The 16,764-nt window shown below is 53.2% G+C and overlaps 1 protein-coding gene across 3 annotated transcripts in view; it reads left to right on the top strand.

The window, feature by feature from the left end:
• PRR5L (proline rich 5 like) overlaps positions 1-16,312 on the top strand; it is a 74,957-nt gene extending 58,645 nt beyond the window's left edge. For all 3 annotated transcript variants that reach the window (XM_082628848.1, XM_082628847.1, XM_082628846.1), the window contains 3 exons: positions 77-217; positions 4,411-4,537; positions 13,168-16,312. In XM_082628848.1, coding sequence (XP_082484974.1) covers positions 77-217; positions 4,411-4,537; positions 13,168-13,562 — 663 coding nt within the window. In that variant the 3' untranslated portion in view covers positions 13,563-16,312. The remainder of the gene's footprint in view (positions 1-76; positions 218-4,410; positions 4,538-13,167) is intronic.
• The last annotated feature ends 452 nt before the right edge of the window (positions 16,313-16,764 follow it).

Genomic DNA, 16,764 nt, shown 5'->3' with positions numbered 1-16,764 from the left:
TTTGCTGGCCCCCATGTAGTTGGTGGCAGATCCTGCCAGCTCTCACCTCTCAACGCTGCTACTTCTCTCCTGCCAGGGCCAGGAGCTGACCATCCGCCAGATCTCCCTGCTGGGCTTCCGCGACCTGGTCCTGCTGAAGGTGAAGCTGGATGACTTGCTGCTGCTGGCCCACCCCCAGCTGCCCTCGTCCATTGTCCAGATGTTGCTCATCCTGCAGGTGAGGCCGGGCGGAGACATCACCGCAGGTTGAGGGGGAAAGGGCCCTGTGGCCAGAGCACCCTGGCTCAGTTTAGCGTCCTTTAGTGTCATTGGTCACGTTCCAGTTCATTTGTCCATTTGCTGTGTGTCCACTGTGCACCGTCAAGGTCCCTAGCGCTGTGCTGGGTGCTGGGATCCTGGGGGAAGCCAGAGGAACACTGCCCCATCCTTCAGGGAGAGGACACCCTTCTCCCCGATCCTGTCATGTCAGGGAGCCTCGTGTTGTAAGTTACGACCAGAACCCACTTCATCCCAGCTCAAGCCAGACCAGGAACCCACAGAAAAGGTCCTCAGGGGCTACAGCCACAAGTGAGACCACGTCAGGCCACAAAGCTGCCAGCCTCTCTCCACTTACTGGTCTCTACTCGTGTCTGGTCCACCTGGCTTCTCTGACGCTGCCTCTTCTGGCCTTCTTGGACTTGGTCTCTCTCTCTCTCTCTCTCTCTCTGTCTGCAGAGTTGCATTCAGTGCTTCGGTTTGCACCGACAAACGTGGCATCCCACGGCTTGCATGTTTCCACCAAGAGATGACCCAGGTGGCTGCCTAGCATCTCTTAATCTCAATTCTAAATCAACGATAGGAAGATGAGCTAACCCTGGCTGGTTCCTGGCTACCTGCCAGGCATGGGCCAAGGACTTAAAGTGTGTTGCTTTCTGAATCAAATAATCCAAACCTTATGAGCTGGACCCTGTTGTTAGTGCCATCTTACAGATGAGGAGACTGAAACCCAGGAAGTTTGTGTGTTTGCCTGAGGTCCCGCAGCACGAGGTAGTAAGATTTAGAACTGTGTACGCTCAGGGGAAAGACTGATTGGCCCAGCTCGGGCTACGTGACTCCCTTTTGTGCAATCGGCTATGACCTTGAATAGGTTCACATAGAATAAACATGGCCTCCGTGAGCCCGGTTCTGTGGATAGGGGTGCACAATTCCAAGAAACAAGGCTTGTGGCCTGAGGACATCCCCAAATAGGTGGCTGCTATGCCTCTCCGACCGCTGTACCAAGTTCAGATGCTGCGGCCTCAGCTCTAAGCCCGTCCTCAGGGAAGACAGTTTCATTCTTGGTCAGGCTGGTGAGGATCCCTGGCTGCCGTGTCGGTAGGGGTGGAACGTCAGGTGTGGAACCCCTGATCTCTCCCTCCCCACCAGCTGCTGTTTTCTTCCGGTTCTCTAGCTGGCTGTCCTTCTGGGCCTTCTCCCCCTTTCCTGAGGTCAGAGAGGAGGAAGAGTTACCTAACAGAACGAGAGGGGGTGTCCTTGGCTAGAATACCAGGTCAAGTATGTTTATGAAAAGGAAGGAGAAGGAATGGGGATAGAAAAGCATGCGTATGCAGCTCAGGTCTGTGAAGCATAAAATAGGGCTTGGGTCCTGAAGAAGGAGTCTAGAAAAGGAGGCCTTTGGGATCCGGAGAGGAAGATTAGGAAAGGCAAGTTGGGCTTCCACACTTCCATTTCCATTTATATTCTGGGAAATCGGGCAAGGAAACAGCCTCTGTTTTCCCATTTCACAGATGAGATGCGGGTTCAGAGAGGTTGGCAAACTAACTCAGGGTCACGTACTGATGTGTGAGAGAGCTGGATCTGTCACCCGTTCCTCAGCTCTTGCTCTTTCTACCTTCCCACCTAGCCTCTCCCGGCTACCACCGCCTCCCCTCCCGCAGTCTCCCAGGGTACTTGGAGACGCCCCATGAGCTTCTGAGATGGTCTCTTTAACACAGGACATTTGGTATCATTTCCCCGAGGGCCTCCTGGGACTGGTTCCCTGGTCCATGATCTTCTACACTCTGGGAGCTAGGAAGCCAGAGGCGGGAGTGTGACAGTGACAAAGGCAGGTTTTTGCCCAGTCCAGGTCCAGCTCCTTGGGTGGCAGGGGCGGCAGCTTCTGCATCTGAATGGAACGTGCAGGTTGTACTACCCTGGGACCATTCCCGCTGCAGGAAATTTAGGCCCCAGTCATTAGAATTGCTCTGCTCTCTCCCTGGGCCCCTAGCGCCATGAGATCTGGGGCTGGTTTTTCCCTGCCTAACTCATATGGAGAAAAGAGCCACTTCTCAGGCCATCTCTCCCTTTTCCAGTGCTTTTCCAAAATGTCCCTGAATAAACCCCTCCCTCCCCAAAATATACAAGGGGTTCAAACTTTCCTACTGTGGGCCATGAGCTCCTGTCCTTAGGCTGTCCAGGAAGAGGCTGAGCCGGAGATTCTGACCACTGTGGAGATCTGGTTCCCCCTGGCAGGGGCAGACAGGTCTGAGACCATCCTAGAATGGTCCCTTCCTAGGGGACCTGCCAAGCCAAGCAGGTGTGCTCCCTGCCGGGCCGGCCCCCAGGGCCCCCAGTCTCAGCAGGGCCCCGTGCTTGGTTTAATTGTCTCCTGTCGCCATGGGGAAACTCTTAACAATTTTTGAACCAGGAACCCCACATTTTCCTCTTGCACTGGGCCTTGCAGATACGTAGCCCGTCCAGCGGCCAGGCCAAGGGCTGAGGGCAGCTCCCTCCTAGAGGGCTGTGTGCAAGTCAAGTTCTCAGCCCGGGGAGAAAACCATCCAGCTCCGAATCAATGCATTTGTTAGTTAAGCATTTTCTTCCCGCCTCCTTCCTCTTTTCCGTATTCTGCCATCCCTCTCTGTTTAGTGCTTAGGACTTGTAGAGGGGGAGAGGCTTAGGAAGAGAAGGCAGATGTGAAATATCAAGGCATTAAAAAAATGAGAAAAAAAAGTTTCCTCAGCTCTGAAACCCAACCAAGGTGGTTTTGGGGCTGAAACTGGTCCGCTTTTGAGGCCGGGGCTGGGTCTCTGGTAGCCTGAATAAGGCTCCCCTCTCCCTTCTACTGCCTGGAGGATCCCCTTCCATGTGGGCAGATTTGTGTGTGAAGCATCTTATTTCCACTGCTGGCCTTTCCCAATGCTTCAGCTCCTGCTAAGCAGTCTTGGAACCTGGGGGTGTAAAAAACCACCAAGTTGTCTCTCCGTCATCACCCCCTTCAAGCGCCAGGCAGCCCCACTTGCATTTTCTCTTCATTTCTTTTCCAAGCCCTTCCCAGCCCTAACTCCCAAGTCTTCTGCACCATAGCCTCTCCTCAGCCTCCTCTGTGTTTCCTTAAACTTCCCCCTCCCTCCCACTGCCCCCAGCCACCTCCTTCGCACGGTGATGGCGCTGACGAGGGACCACGTCAGCCAGTTTCCTTGGGGGCTTACACCTCACCCAGCGGTCTCCAGCCTGTAGGACTGGCCTTTCCCGCTTCATGGCCCAGCCTCCAAAACTCCAGTGCAGTGGAAAGTTTTCACTTTTCAAGTGAGGCTGATATAAAATCTCTTCCGTGTTGAGAATTTGATGGGACAACCCTTTGGGCTGAGCATAGCCCCCACAGAGCCTTGTCTCTGCTCCCCTGCAGCCCCTCAACATGAGCACCTGGCTTCCAGGCCTTTCCAGTGAGAAACTGAATTCCCTTGGAGTCTGCTGGTTTTCTAGAAAACCTTGGTGACTTTCTGGCTCCTTTTAGCTTTGAGGACTCCTGTCACGCTGGGCTTTTGAACGGATCCTCCATCTTGGTGCTAAATGTGTGTCTAGTTCCACAATGACACTCCCTTTCTTCTACTGTTCTGGACTTCTCCATATTCTGTTCCCCTTTCTTTTCTAGCTGATTCACAAGGGGCAGTAACATGGGCTTGGAGCCAGACAGCTTGTGTTCCAGTCCCGGGTTTTTGCCACTTTCCAGCTGTGTCTCCCTGGGCAACTTACATGAGCTTTCTGGGTCTTACTTTCCTCATGTGTAAAAGGCAGATGATGAGGGTTGTTGGGAGGCCTCCGTGCTCTGATACACGTGAAGTGCTTATATAAAGCGCCTGTGTGCCAGGTGTGAAACAGTCTTTGTGACAGCGAGGGTGAGAGTGCTATGGTTGGAACCACTCAGACCTCAGCCCCAGAGCTGGGGTGGGGACAGTTCCCACGGGCCCTGCATCGGGGTGGGATCCAACCGCAGAGGCCACGGTGCTGATCACCGCCACCCACGACAAGTGCCTGAGGCTTCAGTCCTGGCTGTCCTTCCTTTCAGCCCCAGGGATGCGGCCTGCCTTGAATATAGTAGGAGGGCAGTCAGAATCAGCTGGTCATCGTGACTCTGACTGACCTTTGTCTCTCTTGGGTGTTTATTTCCAGAGTGTTCACGAGCCCACAGGCCCAAGCGAGGGTTATTTGCAGCTGGAGGAGCTGGTGAAGCAGGTCGTTTCTCCTTTCCTCGGCATCAGCGAGGACCACAGCGTCTCAGGCCCCACGTACACACTGGGTAAGGGGCACGGCTCTCAAGCTGCCAGGAGCCTCCATGGCAGTGATGCCAGTTATGTTTTACGGAGCCCCGATTATACCCCAAGCCCTTTGCTTCCCATGTGGGTCGTGCAAATCTCTGCATGTCCATTGCTCATGTTTCCCGCTGGCCTGTGTCTTGGTAACCTCCCCTCTTGACAATTCCTCCCAAGGCACTGTTACCGTACCTCCGTGGTGGTGCTTGTCTGATCCGCATCTTTGATTGGTGGCTTTGATCTTGTTCGGTGTCTGTGATGTTAATTTTCCTGTATCTCATACCAGAAACTGCCTTACTGCACCCCATCTCCCCATGAATGGAAAAACCACCAGTGATGAATTTCCCTTTGAAAGCAGCTCAGAATGTGAAGCCAGCTCATTGTGTGTGTGGCTGGAGATACAGCTGCTGGCTGCCCACTACCTTTCTATAGTTACCACCAGGGCCTTCACACCAAGGACAGGGGCTCCTGGACTGGGGGACAGATCCCGTTGTGGCCTTTTTCAGAGGCTGTAAAGCTAGCATTCAGGCTCTGTACTAGTCACCCTGGCGAATCTAGAGATGAACTGGGTCTGTTCCTTCTCTCAGAGAGACCACGGCCTAGATGGGAAAATATCTACAGAATATCATAAAAGGTATGGCTCAGTGACCCTCTGAAATGAAAATCCCCCAAATGCATGAACATTGGGTTCGTGGTTCTATCTCCAGCATCCAGAATGGTGCCTGGCATACAGTAGGCACTCAAAAAAATATATTTGTTAGATGGATGGGCTGTGTCTGTACCTGGGGCTGGGGTGACCAGCACCCACAGACAGGTGCAGAGGCGGAAAGGGATTCCTCAAATTTGGAACCTTTTGCCCCTCTTCTTGCTTGAATAGAGACCTAGCTGAGCTTCAAAGAGAAGGGGGGAGGAGCAGCCTCTAGCAGGCTTCCCGCCCCTTCCTGGGCCTCAGGACTGCAGAAAAAGGCAGGGCCGGCCACAGTTTTCAGGCCCTCTTTATGCTTCTCTGGAGACACCAGTATAACCACAGCCACCACAGATCCGAGGGTGCTGGCCCGAGCCTGGTCCTCCACACTCCCCCCTTCTCTCCCTCCCTCCCTCATTCCACCCCGCTGAAGGAAAACAGTCCCCTGCCCTCCCCGTGAGGAGGCCTGGGCGCCACCTTCCTGCTTTGGCCCGGCAACTGGCCCCCGAGTTTTTCGGGCAAGTGTCAAGTTGCCAGCGGGTTAGCCAGGCCATGGCATGGACCCCACCATCCGCTGGGCCTAGAGCTGGGAACAAGAATAGATTTGGAAGTTTGTTCAGTGAGGACTTGCTCTAAGAAGGGATACCTTCAGCTTTTCGGCTATAATAAGACTAAAACATACTTTCATCAAATTATAAGCCAAAGGCCTGAGGTTTTATTCTTATACCAAGGACAATCCTTTTCTCTGGGGCATTGTCACAGTAGGGGCAGAGAGGGAAGGAAATGACCTTCTTTTGATTATTTTTTTTATTATATTATTATTTCAACAAATGTGTACTGAGACCCGGTCCCTGGCACCTTGTGAGGTGCTGCAGGTATATCTGTGACAAAACTGACCCATCCCTGCCCTCTGGGATGCAGGGTCTGGTGAGGAAGTCACAAGCAATAGACGATGACTCATCAGTGTACGAGTGCTCTGAGTGGGGAAGTCCAGGGCCCACGGCGGGAGGACTTCACCTGGACTGGGAAATCAGGGAGGACTCCCTGGAGGAAGTGGTATCTGCAATGGGACCTGGAGGATGAATATAAGTTAGCTGAGTAAACGGGAAAGGAAGACTGTCCCAGGCAAAGGGAAGGATCTTTGGGAGGGTTTTGGAGTTGCGGGGAGGAGGGCGGGGAGCAGGAGGGTGAAGCATTGGAGGAACTGAGAGGGCCTTAGAGTTGTAGAGCGGCTGATGGCAGGGGAAGCCCCGGGACACAGACCACATCCTGGGCACTGTGCGGGTGGGATGGATACCACCTTCCCACGCACAGGGGAGGCGAATGAAGGCCAAGGTCGCTTGGCTGTTGGAGGCAGGCTTCCAAAGGCCCGAGCTGTTTGCACTTTACCAGCTTTTCCCCACACTCCACCCGCAGCCCACCCACCCCGTCAACTCCTAGGAGGTGACTGATTTCACTGAGGGACAGCGGAGCAGCTGGTCCTTCCCTCTCAGTTGTCGACTGAAAAAAATATACAACCTGAAAGTTGAGAATTATGTTTTATTTGACTGACAAACTGAGGACTTAAGTGCAGACAACAGCCTCTCAGAGAGCTCTGAGGGACCGTCCCCAATGAGGTAAGGGAGGAGGCAGGATATGTAGGAGTTTTTGCAACAAAGACCAGGTAGTCGGAACATTGAAAGAATACTGTTAAAGAAAAACAGACGTCTCAAGTCAGTGAATTTTGCGCGTTTCTGCCTAAGGGAAGATGCAAGAGTCTGGGCTCGTTGAAATCATTCCTTTGATACCCACCTTAACTCTCTAGGGCCAGTATCCTGCTCTTCTCCATCCTGAATCCCCTCGGGGGCAGCTTCTCTGGCTGACGGCTTGATGGCCACAACCCCTTTGTTTACTGACACGGCAGCCAACATTCTCTGTCCACACACTCCTTAGCCCAAGAGGTATCTGAGGCCGACCTGTCATTCCAAACCCCTGGATACCAAAAAGCTAACACGGCCACGAAGGTGCCCTTCCTTATCAAGGACACCCCTTTCTAGATAAAGAGAGGAGGCTCTGGTTCTCAGTCTTCCCCTCAGTCAGTTGGGGGCAGTGACATTTCTCCTGCCTGTGGAAGAGGCAGCTGCCTGTTATGATGACCGGCTGAGGTAAAGACTGAGGAGATGGAGTGGACGTGAGAGATCCCTGGACCCTCGGGAGGGCTCTGCCACGGCTGCTCTGGGCCTGACTCGGTGGGAGGGGTCAAGGGCAGCTGGGACCCTCATCTCCAAAGCCACCCCTTATCAAATGCTTGTCACCTTCCAGGCCCTGAGCAAGGGCTTGGCATGTAATCATCCTCATGGACTGCTGCGAGGGTGCCTGCTGTCGTGACCTCAGACTCAGCGTTGGTAAGAAACGCCCCCCGGGTCACATGGGGTAGGTGACCAGAGCCAGAGAAGTGGTTTTCCAGGGGGCTCCCCACTGCACACCCACGTGCCCACACAGGTTGATCTGGGGACTCAAGGGCAGGCCCTCTTCCTACTGGCCAGGCCGATGGGTCTGAGAGTTAAGGCTCACCCTGCAGATGTGCAAGGCTCGCTTCAGAGAGAAAAGATGAGTCCAAGGCCGTGATGGAGTGAGTGTGTGTGTGAGTGTGTGTGTGTGTGTGTGTGTGAGTGTGTGTGTCCTCCCTGCCAAAGCTGTCACTTTTCTCGGGCAGACGGAGTGTGGGGAGTGTGGGGATGAGGAGGAAGATAATGAAATCTTAAAAAAACCCAAGAAAACAAAAAAGACCAGGCTGATTTGTCAGAGGCCAGGCCCGTGTTTCTCCCTTTCTGGTTTCCCAAGTTTCCAGGCTGCTGCCCTGGCCTGGGTAGTGCGCGGTTTCTCCCACACGGAAGCCTGGCCTCCCAGCCATGTGTCCCCATTGTGTCCTCCCTCGGGAAGGGCCCTTTTCCTCAACATACTGTAACTCGTCCCCGTGACCAGTAGGCATTCATGGGCTTTCAGGTGCCGGGGCCTGAAGAGAGACGCCCACCGTGGACGTGGTGGGCAGGGATCACAATGCCTGCCTTATGGGGGCCGCTCTGGTGGGGCCCGGCCGGCGAGCCTGGGAGATCAAAGGCCTGGGAACTGAGTCCTCAAGAAAGGACCGCCTCCTCCAGGCTTTGCTTCTCTCTCGGGGGTTGAAAGGAGCTGCCATGTCTGGCTCCGGAGCAGAGGGATGAATGCCAGGGCTCAGTGGGGCGCCTGGGGAGTGAGGGGGGAACAAAGGCTCCCCTCGCCATACCCCATGTGACAGGTGGGAGGAGGCCTGGCAGTGGGTACAGGAGGTGGCAGGGCCCAGCCCCTCTCCCTGCTCCAAGGGCCCCCTTGCAGGGAAGGGACCAGTTTTTAGGCCCCAGGGGAGATCCACAGCTTAGTCAGTCCCTTAATGGAAATTTCCTTCTCTGAGTGGCAGGGCCCAGCTTTCCCTGATGCAAATAAGAAAAAGAGGGAAAAGAGAGCAAGCAGCCACAGTGTGGGGAGGCCACTATCAGCTCCAGGCCTACTCTTCAGTTTTAAGGCCTCCCAAGGGGCCCTAGTGGGGTCTGACCTCACCGGGGACACAGCTTGGCACATACTTGTCCTGGGGTTGGCTCTGGAATCTGGTGGGAGCTTCGTAAGGACACACTGTCTGCCCAGGGGACTCACACAGCCCAGCGGCCCCTGTGATCTCGGCTGTGCCCACACCCAGTCTTGGGAGCCCAAACATTCCACCCAGAAAGCAAGAGGAAGAGCTGGAGGCCTCTCAGTCAGCGTCAGGGAACAGCCCTAAGGAGAGGGGTGAGGCCAGCTGCGGAAGGAGCAGGGCCCTGGAAACCACAGGGGCTGGGCTTCAGCTGTGTGCCCTGGAGTAAGTTACTTAACGTCTCTGAGCTGCAGAGGGCCGAGCACAGAGGAGGAAGAAGACGCCCTGTCTCAGGGCAGGGCCCAGGCAGAGCTGCCACCTGCTGTATTATGGGCCCCAGATAGAATGGCCTGGGGCCTGTGGAATCACCCCAGGTGAGGGGTTGTGTGTGCCTCCCCTTCCCTTCTCTGGACCCCAAACCACATTCTGGCCCTTGCCATGGTGTGTAGTCGTGGCCTGATTATTATTTTATTTATTTATTTATTTATTTATTTATTTTTGTGGTACGCGGGCCTCTCACCGCTGTGGCCTCTCCTGTTGTGGAGCACAGGCTCCGGACGCGCAGGCTCAGCGGCCATGGCTCACGGGCCCAGCCGCTCCGTGGCATGTGGGATCTTCCCGGACTGGGGCATGAACCCGTGTCCCCTGCATCGGCAGGTGGACTCTGAACCACTGCGCCACCAGGGAAGCCCCTGGCCTGATTATTTGTTGGTCTCCCCCTTAGACCGGGAGCTCGTTGCACGTGGCTCACCTGTATCCCAGGCCTGGCATAGACCTCTCCTCCGAGGGAGGGGATAAATGAACCGCCAGCTGGGGTGCAGTCTGTCCATCCCTCTCAAAGGAGCAGGCCCATCTAGAACGACCCCTCTTCGTGACTCCTCCTCTGAATCCCCAGAGTGCCCTGTCTGTAGCCCTGCCCTGCCATTTGACACTGATGTGTGTGCAGGCCTCCCAGAGGTCAGGAGCAAGGGCTGTGCTGTCAGCCTTGGGTTTGAATCCCGGTTTCATCACTAATCGTGACTGTAAAATGATTTAGCATCTCAACCTCAGGTTCCTTTTCTGCAGGATAGTTAGCAGGAGATCATGTCAGTGACACTTCTCCTTTTTTGATACAGTGCAGAGTAGAGGCTCAGTTAATGATTGCGCCTGAGACCCTACCCCTCTCCAACGCACGCACCCCCTGTGCTCCAGCCCCTGTGCAGGCCCCATATCAGATTTACATTCCTCTTGCTCTCAGCAGTGCGCACAGCATCTTGCACGAAGTTCAAGATGTGTTTGCTGAAAGAGGGGGCAGGTGTCATGGGGACCCCCTCCTCCAGGCTGGCCGCCCTCCCTCTGGCTCCACCTCTCCGCAGCAGCCCAAGTGGCCTGTCTTGTCAGTTTGCTGCCTGTTGAACCTCCAGGGCCTTTGGGGTGCTGAACTAACGGTGTGAGAGATGGACAATGCCCAAGCCCCCGTCTGAGACACCTTGCTAGCTCGTTCTACTATGGAAATCATCGAACGAATTCTTTCCCCCAGAGCTTCTGTGTGTGTCCACCATGCACATCTGTCCCCAGGCCCTCACCTCATCCCATGTCCTGGGCCTGGGCTTTGTCCTAGCTCTTTCCTCTTCCTGGATCTGCATGTAGTAAATGCTCACCGAACAGTCCAGCCCAGTCTCCTGCCAGGCTGGTTGTAGGGCCACAACCTGGGTTTTGCCACTGCCAACCTAGAGTGTGCTTGCTTTTGACAGCAGCAGGAGAGAAATGAATTGTTTTCAAGGGCATTTTTTAATGGATGGTTCTTTAATGAGGTCCCTGCTTCTTTGAACTCTTCCGGTGCTTCTGCTTTATAGTTACCGATTTTTGTGATCATAAAAGTAATACATGGTTATTGTAAAAATGTGGGAACCTTATAGAAATGTGCGGCTTGGCACGTACAAGCACCCATGCTTCAGAGAGGACCTCTGCCGACGTCTGGCATCGATTCTTCTGTCCTGGTGGCTCCTTGGCATTCTGTCTCCTATTCATTCTTCCCCAGAGAAGGGTCTGATGACGCAGCCTCTGTCTGGTACTACTGGAGGCCGTGTTTGCTGTTACCTGACCTCAGAGAGTGGGCCGGCTCAAGCGCAGCGGCGGAGCCCTGAGAGGCAGTAGTGTGTAGTGGGGAGCGTCTGGGCACTGCCATTTAGAGCCTCAGAGGGTTGGGCCAAGTCTCAGTCTTCCTCATCCGAGCAATGGGGATGATGAGAGCCGTCCTAGTGTTTCAGAGGGAGATTGGGACTCAACAGTGAGACGGCAGATGGGAACACTCTCAGTAAACTCTAAATTCTATGTATTATTATTTGGTTTTGAGAAATATCAGTTATTGCTGTTAGCACCAAACAGCTCCCTTGGGGCTCAGAGCCAGTAGTCTTGGTGAACTTAGTCCTAAGGGTTAGGATTTCATTCTCTTGTCATTGTTTATACCTGTGTGTGTGTGTGTGTGTGTGTGTGTATACGTATAGACACACGTATGTATATGCATATGCACATATACCTAAATACATATGTGCCTATATGGACATGGAAAATCGTCCAGTGCTGGGAACTGCTGAGAGCTTTGCAGATGGACATGGCAGCCTCACTGCGATGCCCATCTAGGAGCACGTGCTGAGAGCATGTATCAGGGCCTCCAGACCCATGGGAAGAGCTGACACTAAACTAGAGCAGCATGGGCCGAGTGTCCCCAAGGCCAGTGTGTGACCAGCGAGCACTGTCTGCTCTCCCTTTAGAGACTAGTTTCCCCCCTCCCCCTCTGTGATCCTGTCAGGGGTGGTGGGAGCACCAGCGCAGTCAACCCTTCTTCATTTCTCCCCACGGCATCCCCTGCTGAGGGAGGGATGTGTTAGGGGTCTTTGGGGGTCTCAGGGATGAGGGAGCTGGGAAAAGCAGTGACACACGCAATGGGGTGGGCGGTTGGAAGGCTGGGAGACGTGTGCACTGGCAGGAAGAGGGCCAAAGAAAAGGAGGAAAGGCTTTGACCAGAACCCACCGCTCCTCAGCCCTCCATCCTCACCTCCTCTGCCTCGCTGGGGTCTTTCATCCAGTTCGTGATGCAGACGCGGTGCCTGAGCGGGAGAAGAGGACAGTGCCTGCAGAGGAGGCTTCCCTGGGACTTTGGGGATGCAGGCTTACCCTGGTCCCTACTCCAGCCACACTGTAGGTCTCTGGACTGGCCTGGTCCTTGTGAAGGCGGGAGATGAGAGGCCCTCAGACCTGGGTGTTGCTGGTACACGTGCTTCCTCCTTTGGATTCTTCTCCCTGGATTTGAACCCCATGTACCTGGCTTGTCCTTCCCACGAGATGCTCAGTCTGCTATCACTATGTGTACTTTGTGTGGGCAGCTTGCAAGAGTGAGGTCTGGAGTGAGACAGACCTTGTTTGCATCCCAGCTTTACTACATTCTCTCCGTGTGAGCGTAGGCTGGTTACTACCTCTCTGATATTCATACTGTCTCCCACTTTACAGATGAGAAAACGACCATAACTTAGGTTCAGTTTAAGGAGGATTCAAAAGACAAAAGTATGTCGAGGTTGAGCATATTTTCTAGAATGTGGTGAGAATTCAAGAAGCAGCAGTTTTATAATAATTCCTGTCCAGCCCTCTCTCTGTCTTCCTCAATGGGGCCATCCACGCAGCGTCATCCGTTCTTTGGTGCTGTGAAAGGCTGGTTGAATCCAGAGTATTGACTTGAACAGAACACGGGTCTCAGACCACTGACCTGCTGGGAGCGTTGATAGTCCTGCTTCAGGACGATCTGGAGGACGTCCCACTGCCCTCGCTTTGATAGCCGAGCTCCCCCCACTAACCTGTTCCTCCGGACTTAAGCTTATGAGGCCTTTTCCACTTCCTCTGTTGACACTGCTGAGGGCACGTCATGCTGAATAGAGCCGAGGGCTTCTTTTGGCAGCTGGTCCAGCCAGTGGCCGGGTCTTCCGAGGAGACTGGTTGAAAGGGAATTGAGGGCAAATCCAATGAAGCTCAGGCAGCAGCGGGGAAAGCGGGGGAGACTCCCTTGGACCTAATCAATCATGGAAAGTCCTATGGTGACCCCTACTGTGGGGGGCAGTGTCAGGCATAAACAAGTAAAGTTACAACAGAAGCCTTTAGACATAGCCGAGTTCCTCCCCTACGTTTCAGGGCTTCATCTAAAGCTCTCTCTGAAGGTGGAGCCACCACCTCCCTCATCCCCCAAATTCATTAGGAGTTTTTGACTCCCACTATCCCCTCTGCAATCACAACCTTCGCTGGTCTTTCTCTTGCAGCCAGGCGCCACTCCAGGGCCCGGCCCAAGGTCACGCTCTTGAACTACGCCTCCCCGATGACCACCGTCAGCCGGCCCCTGAACGAGATGGCCCTGACCCCACTGACAGAGCAAGAGGGGGAGGCCTACCTAGAGAAGTGTGGCAGTGTCCGGCGACACACGGTGGCCAATGCCCACTCGGACATCCAGCTGCTGGCCATGGCCACCAGGATGCACTCGGGCTTAGGGGAGGAGCCTGGCGGCGAGGACAAGTGCCTGCTTCTGCCACCCAGCTTCCCGCCACCCCACCGGCAATGCTCCAGTGAGCCCAACATCACTGATGGCCCCGATGAGCCGGAGCAGGTGGCAGCGGGCAGCCAGGAGGACTCAGAGCTGAACTGTGCATCCCTCAGCTGAATGCCCGCCTCGGGGACCTCCCAGCTCCTGCCTGGCCACCAGGATGAGGGCGGCTTCATCCCCGAGGACCGCTGAGGGGAGCTCTTCCTTTGGGCAATGTCGCCTTATGCCTTTCCAGGTACAGGCTAGTCTGAGCGCCCTAGGGAAAATCCCTGTCGTGAGCCTCTCCATTTTCGTGATTGTGACCGCTTACCTCTTGGCGGCCACACAGATTCAACTGCCTAATGTTCACCTTCTGACTTTCAGCCTTGCCTGCCTGACTCAATTCAAATCCTCCTCTCTGGGCTTTTCCCCTCAGATATTGGACTATCTGATCCTCCCAGCCCTATATTGCAGTGCCCCTGGCGTTCCTATAGCAGGAAGTCGTCTGACCCACACACACAGCCAGCAAGGATGTGTTGGCGTGTGGAGTTCCCCTTGAAGGTCCTTGTGATGCAGAGGCCGATGGGTGAAAAGAGGCGATAGAGAGGTACCTCTTCTCTCCGTCTTCTGTGGAGTAAAAGTAGACTGCAGCCCCTCCCAAGCCTGACTCTGGGAATGCAGCTTTCATTTAAGTTTCAGAATTACTGGGAAAGAGTGGCCCCACTGGTGGGTGAGGGTCCATCCTCACCTATATCCAGACCCTATGTGCGGCCTTTGGCTTTTGGTCCGGGAGGGCCACAGTGCTGGAGGAACCCCATCTTTGATTAAGCCTCAGCATTCCCCTCTCAGGCTTCCTCCCCGATTCAAGGAACTAACCTTCCCGGTGGAGTAGCTGGTGCCTTCCTCCCTTTCTCATTTCAGAAACCGACCCTTTTCCTATTGTGGGGAAGGGGCGTGCTGATACCAACCAACCAGTCTGTTCCTGGATTTGACTTGAATTTTTTTAATGTGCATCATTTCAAAAATAAATTGCTTGCAAGTATTTGCACGCAGGATCTTGCACCACTCATTTCCAATGGGGTGTGTCTTCAAACTGAAAAATAGCAAACCCCCTAGGAAAGGAGACTGGAAGTGGTCCAGGGTGAAAGTGATCCGTGGTGGGCAGGGCTCAGAGGCCGCAGAGCTCTGGAAGCAGCTGGACTTGAATCCAGTGTGGCCTGTGTTTGTGAGTGTTGTGGTTTATAGGAAAAGCTGCATTGAGATAGACTCAGCTTGCCTCATGAGCAGAGAGTTCTAGTAAATGGGATGTCTCAGAGCTCTACAGTGCAGGGAGCTGGGAAAGATGTGGGCAGGACCTTTTGGAGAGACATCCATTCCCTGTGATTAAAGAAGTGCCTGGAATGTATAACCTGTGGGGCCTTGAAATGTTTTTTGGGGCAGCAGGCTTTGGTACTGTGCTATATATATCCTCAGCACTCCTCCCTCCATCCAGTTCTGGGCTTTTTATCTCCTTTGGCCTCCCTGTTCTTTTTGTATTTGCCTGTTGGCCCCACTGATAACAGCTCCAGAAAAAAGAGAAGGCCCCTGGGCCCTTCTGACACCTTCTAGGTATCCTGTTAATCTTTGGAAACTTTGTTTATGAAATGTCAGAGACATGAGCCAGTTTGGCTTCCAATATGGCAGGAGGTGGCCGGGAGAGAATGAGGACAGTTTAAGCTGCCAACAGAGGAGGAAACCTTCTAAGCTCATCTAAGCCTTGACAGCATTTCCCCTCTGGGTGAAGATTTGAAATATGACTAGAGTCATGCTTTTGATGGCTTTTGATTTGGAAAGTTTGTTTAAAAAGTTGTTTCGTTTTCATCCTTTTAAGAGATTGATAGAAATGTCCAAAGGAGATCTGCTGAGAATTTCAAACAAAAAATAATCTGTGTATGCGTTGGATAAAGTCCACAAATTCACTAACAGGTATCAGTAGGTAACAACATGATGATTTATTTAACTGATGGCTTCTGTCCTTATTGGTACACTTAGCACTTGGGACTAGTATTTATTGATCCAGGCAAAGTAATTAATCATGCTTGGGTTTGCTTTTTTAGTTTACAACCTGAATGATATATATGTCTTTAAATGCTTTTTCCACACACTAAATGCCCCTGATGGGGACATCAGTATCAGTTAAATATGTGAGCTCTTAGGTTGAGAATGGGAGTGTCAGTACAGACCCAGTGTACTTAATTGCTAATAAATGTTAGCCAGTTTACAACTTTACCTTTGATGTACACACCTGATATTTGTACAGTATTTCACACTGTACATATAAAAATTGTGCTGATGTCTATGAGCATTCTAGCCAACAGAGCTATTGCAAGAGCGACAACCGTAGTGTTGTTTTATGTTGTTGTTTTTTTTTAAATTTTATTATTATTTTTGGCTGCGTTGGGTCTTTGTTGCTGCGCGCGGGCTTTCTCTAGTTGTGGCGAGCGGGGGCTACTCTTCATTGTGGTGGCTTCTCTTGTTGTGGAGCACGGGCTCTAGGTGCGCCGGTCTCAATAGTTGTGGCATGCGGGCTCAGTAGCTGTGGCGCACGGGCTTAGTTGCTGCACGGCACGTGGGATCTTCCCGGACCAGGGCTTGAACCCGTGTCCCCTGCATTGGCAGGCGGATTCTTAACCACTGCGCCACCAGGGAAGTCCAACCATAGTGTTTTAAACCACTTTTTCTCCCCTTCACAAGATGAAGATTCGTTTTCGTTATTTAAGCTAGGATCTTCCGGTGGCTGAGGTTTAATGACAGGAAATGATCATGACTCTTAAACTCCGAGTGGGCTCGAAACCAAAAACCTTTCATGCTGTCCGTTTCCAAAATGGATTCAATAAACGTCATTTTGTACATGCTGCCCTGTTCCCAGGCTGTGTGTCTTGATTGAATTTGCAAGCGCAGAGCGTCCGTTTGATCTTTTCTGCCTCCTGTCCTCACACTCCCTGTGTGAGGAGCCTGCCTTCCCTGGCGCCATGTTCCGTTTCCTGTTGCCCCCACCCCAGGGTTAGGCAGCAGCCTGACCTCAGCCAGTCTCCCCTGGGCTTGGCTTGCCTTGCCATCCTTGTCTGGATTGGCAAGTCATTTCCTGGAGGAACAGCCTGTCTGCAAAGGAGCTTGGAAAACACCAAACAAAGTCTGAGAAGGCAAGGCCTCTTCTGAAGCCAGCTTGGTCTCTTTCCTGAGTGTTTGACCTGAGGGAGCACTTACCGTATTTACTTGTAAACCGTCTCCTCATATATGCCCCTTCGGTTCTGTTGGGCAGAGGCAATTTATTTATTTTTTAAATTTTTATTGGAGTATA

The sequence above is a fragment of the Mesoplodon mirus genome (assembly GCF_964341445.2).
Source record: "Mesoplodon mirus genome assembly, chromosome: 7".
In the NCBI taxonomy this organism is placed as follows: domain Eukaryota; kingdom Metazoa; phylum Chordata; class Mammalia; order Artiodactyla; family Ziphiidae; genus Mesoplodon; species Mesoplodon mirus.
This window is presented reverse-complemented; position numbering and strand designations above follow the sequence as displayed.